We start from the raw sequence: 6,112 nt of genomic DNA on the forward strand, positions 1-6,112 counted from the left end.
GCCAAGTAGACACATAGAATTTACTATCACATGGGTCCAGTTGTGGTTTCCTTTTCTGTATTTGCCAGGATCACCAGACAGGGGTGGACCTGTGACTTCGAATGTCTTGTGGCCTCAGTTCTCTGATGAATCTAGGAAGAGAAGTTGATTTTTAATTTTTCAGCTTATTTCTTGTTGTGAGAACAAGAGTAATGACTTCCAAGCTCTTTACATTTCAGACTGGAAGTCTCATTTCCTTCTTTTTGTTTCTAATAATTATAACTGACATTAAAGGAGCAATTAGTGCCAATTGTTTTATCTGTAATATTTCTTTAAATCCTCACCACAGCTCTATGATGAAAGCATTGCATTCTTATAGTCCCCATTTATCAAAATAGGAAACTGAGACACTGAAAGTTTAAGTCACTTGCCTAGGGTTTATTCAGCCAGTCAGTGATTAAGCTGAGATTCCATTTTCAGTCAGAAGACTCTGCCCTGAACACTTTTAAATTTAAACTGTAAACAAGTTTTTAAGCAATTTTTAAGCAAATAATGTACCATTTTCACCACAGCAGGCAATTCCATTTTAAGTAGAAGATAAAGAGATACAGTTCTTTCCTTAAAATTGTATTTTAATTTACTTCTGCTTCCATGTCTTGGTTTTCACATAATTTAAGGAAATATTTTTTCTGAAGCTGGAACCTGTGGAGATAAGGCATCAGGCATACCAGAGTGTAATGAGCCTAGATAGCAGGCTCAACAGAAAAGGCTGAAGAGAGAAAAGAAGGAGCCGTACACCCCTGTTGACTGCAAATATTCAAAGTAAATATGAATGTTAAAGGAAAGCACTATGGATGGTTCAAGGATTAGTTTACTGACTTATTTGCCATTGTGTTAAAATGTAATTAATGAAGGCAGCTCTCAATGTTACAGTCTTTCCGAAAGAAAGAATTGGTCTTTCTTATGGAAAAAAAAAAAAGAAAAGAAAAAACAATTACCATAGTGTTGAGTCCAACTCATGGCGTTAGTGTAGAATTGTGTTCCATTGGGTTTTCAATGTATGATTTTTAAGTATTTTGCCAGGTCTTTCTTCTGAGAAACCTCTGGGTAGGCTCAAATTCCCTTTACAACTAGCAGCTTAGTGTATTAATTCTTTGAATCACCCAGGGAGTCCCTTTCTCATGAACTTCATACATAATGGTGCTCCTAAGCTTCCTTGGGTTCTTATTAAAAAGCCAAAATACTTCAACAACAATTTAAAGATGGCTTAGCTTCTGATGGGAAGCTCTGGTGGCATAGTGCCTAAAGGCATTTGACTGCTAATCAGAAGGCTGATGGTTCAAACCCACCTCCTTGGAAGGAAGATTGGGCAATCTACTTACTTCCACATAGATACTGTCTCAGAAACCCAAGGAGGGATCTCTATGAGTCAAATAAACTCGATGGCAGTGAGGGCTTTTTTTTTTTTTTTTTTTGCTTCCGATGAAATTTCACATGAGGTAAAACAGCTGAGAAGTCTCCTCAAGCCCTTACTTGCCAGTGAATAAATGAACTGTCTTGGATTTGGCCATTCTGCTCTGCCTCATTGGGCTTGGAGGTTCTGTAGACTTGGTGGTCCAGGTTAGCAGGATATAGGAAGATGGAAGTTTTCTTGATTATTATCATTAAAAAAAATCAGCTATATCTCATGACAACATGTTCCTTATGCTTCTATCAGTATGAAGTACTGGATGAAATCAACTCTTTATGGAAATTTTTATACCTTAAACAATAGTTTCAAAAATAGAGGAGAGGTGGTACTGTAGGCAGATAGAAATGGCTCCATATAGCTGTCTTCTAATATTTTCTAGGCCTATTATTTTTTATTCTTTTACATCAATTGATGGAAATGTCCCCCACATCCTTTATTCTTCTGATCCCACATTTACAGATTAGGTTTATTACTTCCCGATTTTTAGTTTCATAGAAAAACCTGTGTTATTCTGTCACGTAGCCAACAACACAGGTGTGACAGCAGATGACCAATTCTCTGAGGGCAATCAGCCAAACTGGCTACTGCAGAGACTCCAGAGAGGACCCAAGAAAGGGCTGCTCACCTCTTCACACTTTCAGACAGCCAACAAGGAAGAATTGCATAAAATTTGTTAGAGCCTCCCATTAGCTTGTCAATATCCATTTTTTGCGATTTGCTGTTAGGTATTTTTCAGATGCATGTGTTCCATCTTTGCAAACTTATTGAAGGCTCCCTAAGAGGAAAGATTTTATCTTCTATTTTCTTTATATCTGTTGACTCCCATCCAACCCATCTCTCCAGTATTGGCACTACAATGTTGTTGACTAATTAGCTTGAACTGTTTTTTTCTTAGGTTAGTAAAGCCCCAAGATCTGTCTTAGCCAAGTTTTATATCCAATTTTCAACTATTACTATTATAATATGTATTTAACATTCAAATTGTATTGGAATATACATATAGTTGTATATATATATATTAATATATCAGTTTATTGGTTTATTATTTTTAAACAATTAGCCTAATGATGTTTACACTGTGAATTAGTGATTCTTAATATTTAAAACTATACAGATTTCTTTCTGGAACATTTTCATGATTAATTTTTATTTTTTATATTTTAGGTGTACAAGAATTTCCAGAAAACATAAAGTGCTGTAAGTGTTTAACAATAATTGAAGCCAGTGTCAATCCCATTTCTAAGTGAGTATTAGTGATTAAATTTTATTATTTGTATGTTTTTTATTATATAATAATGTACTAAGATAGAAAAAATTCATGTAATAAATGAATTTTAACAATTTAAAACACAATTTAATGCAACAATGGGAAATAAATTATTAAATCACAATAGTTGAACAAATGATTAATATATTAATCAATGAAGGCTCAGTTGACACAAGATGACATTATATTGAAGCAAACTGTGTCATCATTTTTCAGTGACTCTCACACAACATTCCATGGAAGAGAGCAGGAACTAAAAATCTGTTATAAGTTGTGGCCTAAGTGGGAAATTAGCAAACAAGGATCTTGCAGAAATTCAAAGGAGTGCAAGAATTTAAGGTATTTGTAAATACACAAAAAGCCTGACCATGTAGTTCAAGCTGGAAAAGGAACTGGGTATAACCAGTAACAGAGAGTATTTGTGTATCAGAGATTACAAAAAGAATAAAGAGATAGCTCTATAAAAGCAGTAGAATGGAGGACATGATAAAGGTACTGTGATTAGAAAGAGGGTATTTGTAGTTGAAGGTCCATTAGTAGAGAAATGCCATGGAAAAATTAAGCTCAGCATGTGACCATGTTGATGAATTGTAGGTGTGACACAGTGACAGATGTCTGTGGAATCAAGAAGGTCAAGAAACCATAAAGTGAATGTGTCTAACAGTGGAAGTGGATAAAATCTAGAAAGGCTGTTTACCAAAACCAAACCAAACTCACTGCAATTGAGTCATAGTGGACTTATAGTGACCCCTCCTTGGGTTTCCAAGGTGGTATCACTATGGAAATCGATTGCCTAACCTTCCTTCCAAGGAGTGGCTGGTGGGTTTGAACCACCAGCCTTCTGGTTAGCAGTCAAATCCCTTAGGCGCTACACCACCAGAGCTCCTCAGGCTATTGACAGTTGTAGTACTATTTGGAAGAGGGTGAAACAAATCAGTGGTACTAGGGTGCAGAGAATTAGTTTCTGAATAAAACTAGAATGTTTTTTATACAAAACTGACATTAGAATATAAGAAAATCCTTCAGCCCTTTTTCCACCTGGAATTGATGAAACTGGAAGAAACTGAAGTCTACTTGAAAGTCATTTAATGAATGGAGTGTTTTCAGAAAACAAAAGGAAGTTTGTCTAAGGGAAGGTGAAAGGCAATTTTTCACTAATAAAGATAACAAGAGAAATAGTGAGGGTGATTTCTCTGTTGATATTGGGAAGAGGCTTTAGATGCAACCAGAAATGGAATAGAATGTAAAAGAATGGGATAGAAGTTTAGATGGCAATCCTCGAGGTGAATGTTTGTAAAATAATTTGAAACCTTTAGTATCAAGAAATAACGTGTTTGAGAGCTGGATCTTTTCAACATGGAGGAATAAAAATAAAGACAAAACCCTAGGAAGCTTTCAGCTTCTTTTATGGCCAGAACTTGACCATAATGCTATTTCCTCAACAAGCAAATAAATGTCGCTAACTTCTCAAACTAAGACAACAACTGTATTCTTGACTTGACTTGTATCATCCAAGATACATGATTAATTATTCTTATTTATAATTCTTCAATTCTAATTAATGAATTTTCTTGAAAAATTATTGATTGGCCTAAGATATCTTCCAAGTATAAAGTCATGTAAAACTTCAAATATATAAGTTATACTTTTGAATGCTATCTTTATAATTTCAGTTTTAGATGTGAACTTTTTAGTGTAGCCTGAATGCCATGACCAAGTATAGGTGAAAATTATCACAATAAAATTGAAAATAGCAACTATTCAGTGAGAAAGCAAGGACCAACATTTACTGAGAATGTACTATGCCTCAGGCTTTTAGATACGTTACTTCATTTTAACCTTTACAGCAACTGTATGATGTAAACTAATATTATTACCTTTTATAGATTGTCTAACCTTCCTTCTGAGGAGTGGCTGGTGGGTTTGAACCACCAGCCTTCTGGTTAGCAGTCCAATGCCTTAGACACTACACTACCAGAGCTCCCTTTTTATAGACAGAAATTGTTAAACCAGTACTTTAAATTCTTGAGTTTCTTACACTGTACTTCAAAAATTCTAAAGAAGCATTTTGATTTTAGCTTAAATGAAAAGATACATTTTGAAAAATGTGAAATGTTGATAATGTTCACATTATTAGAAGGAAGTTGCTAATAAATTTTGGTGCATATTCTGAATGGTTATGAAAGTTATATATAGGGTGACCACATGTCTTCTTTGCCCAAATTATCCCAGTTTTCATCTCTTGATGTGGCATAGTTAATAATAGCTCCCCTTTAACTCTGAAAATTGTCTTAGTTTATATGATAGGTTATGTAGAGACTCTACTTTTACATCTAAATTGAAAGATAATTATAAAGTAAAGTAAGAAAGCATGATACAAGTAAGAAGTAATATTAAAACAACTAATAGGAAATTAGATCAGAAAGAACATAAAATGGTAATCATAGTTGTGTTAAGAAGGTGGAAGTAAGAGCAATATTTTTCTTTTTATGTTTTAAATGTGTTGTAATGTTACATCAATATTATAAAGATGTCGTTGTTGTTGTTATGTGCCATTGAGTCAGACATGACTCATAGCAACCCTCCTTGGGTTTCTGAGGTTGTATCACTACAGAAGTAGATTGCCCAACCTTCCTTCCAAGGAGTGGCTGGCAGGTTTGAACCACCAGCCTTCTGGTTAGCAGTCAAGTGCCTTAGGCACTACGAAGATGCATAAATTAAAATGTTTAGATGTAAAACACATTTTCAGGTAGAATAGAAGCTTTTACTTTGACTTCTTAATCACAATATAAAACCTGTGATTTTATATGGCTTAACTGTTTTACTAGAGATCAGGTGTCTACAACATATTTTCACTTTACTTCCAAAGCAAATGCAACTAGAAAAGAAAACTTGAAACAAGGGTGTCTGAAGCCCATCTTAGTTTGTCTATTCCAATAATTAAAATTAGCAATGATAAAAAATATTTTAAAATAATATTCCACCTAATATTGAAAGATCAGAATAAAAGAAATTCTAAGGAAAAATAATGTAATTTCTCCAGAGTTCTTACATATGAAAAATAATCATTTAATCATTGGGGCAAATCTAAGAAGTGGATATTAGTATCTCCACTTTGGAAATGAGAAAACTGAGTCTTACAAAGTTTGAGTAAATTGCAAAAGAAAAAAGAACTGTGGCAGATTCAAATCCAAGTTTTCTGACATCAAGCCCATGTGCAATCACTACACTATATGGATATCTGATTCTATGATTACATTTTCTTTTATGTATTTTGAATATATAAGTTTTAATTTGGGAGCTCTGGTAGCATAGTGGCTAAGACACTTGCCTGCTAACCAGACGGCTGGTGGTTCAAACCCACCAACCACTCCTCGGAAGGAAGGTTGGGCAAT

General features: G+C 34.3%; 1 protein-coding gene across 1 annotated transcript in view; it reads left to right on the forward strand.

Moving 5' to 3' along the window:
* The window catches only part of LRRC7 (leucine rich repeat containing 7), a 601,965-nt gene that overhangs the window by 230,119 nt on the left and 365,734 nt on the right, over positions 1-6,112 (forward strand). The window contains 1 exon segment of the mRNA XM_007948315.2: positions 2,615-2,693. Coding sequence (XP_007946506.2) covers positions 2,615-2,693 — 79 coding nt within the window.

The sequence above is a fragment of the Orycteropus afer genome, unplaced genomic scaffold, assembly GCF_000298275.1.
Source record: "Orycteropus afer afer isolate SDZICR_OR568_19922 unplaced genomic scaffold, OryAfe1.0 scaffold00213, whole genome shotgun sequence".
NCBI classification, from domain to species: Eukaryota; Metazoa; Chordata; class Mammalia; order Tubulidentata; family Orycteropodidae; genus Orycteropus; species Orycteropus afer.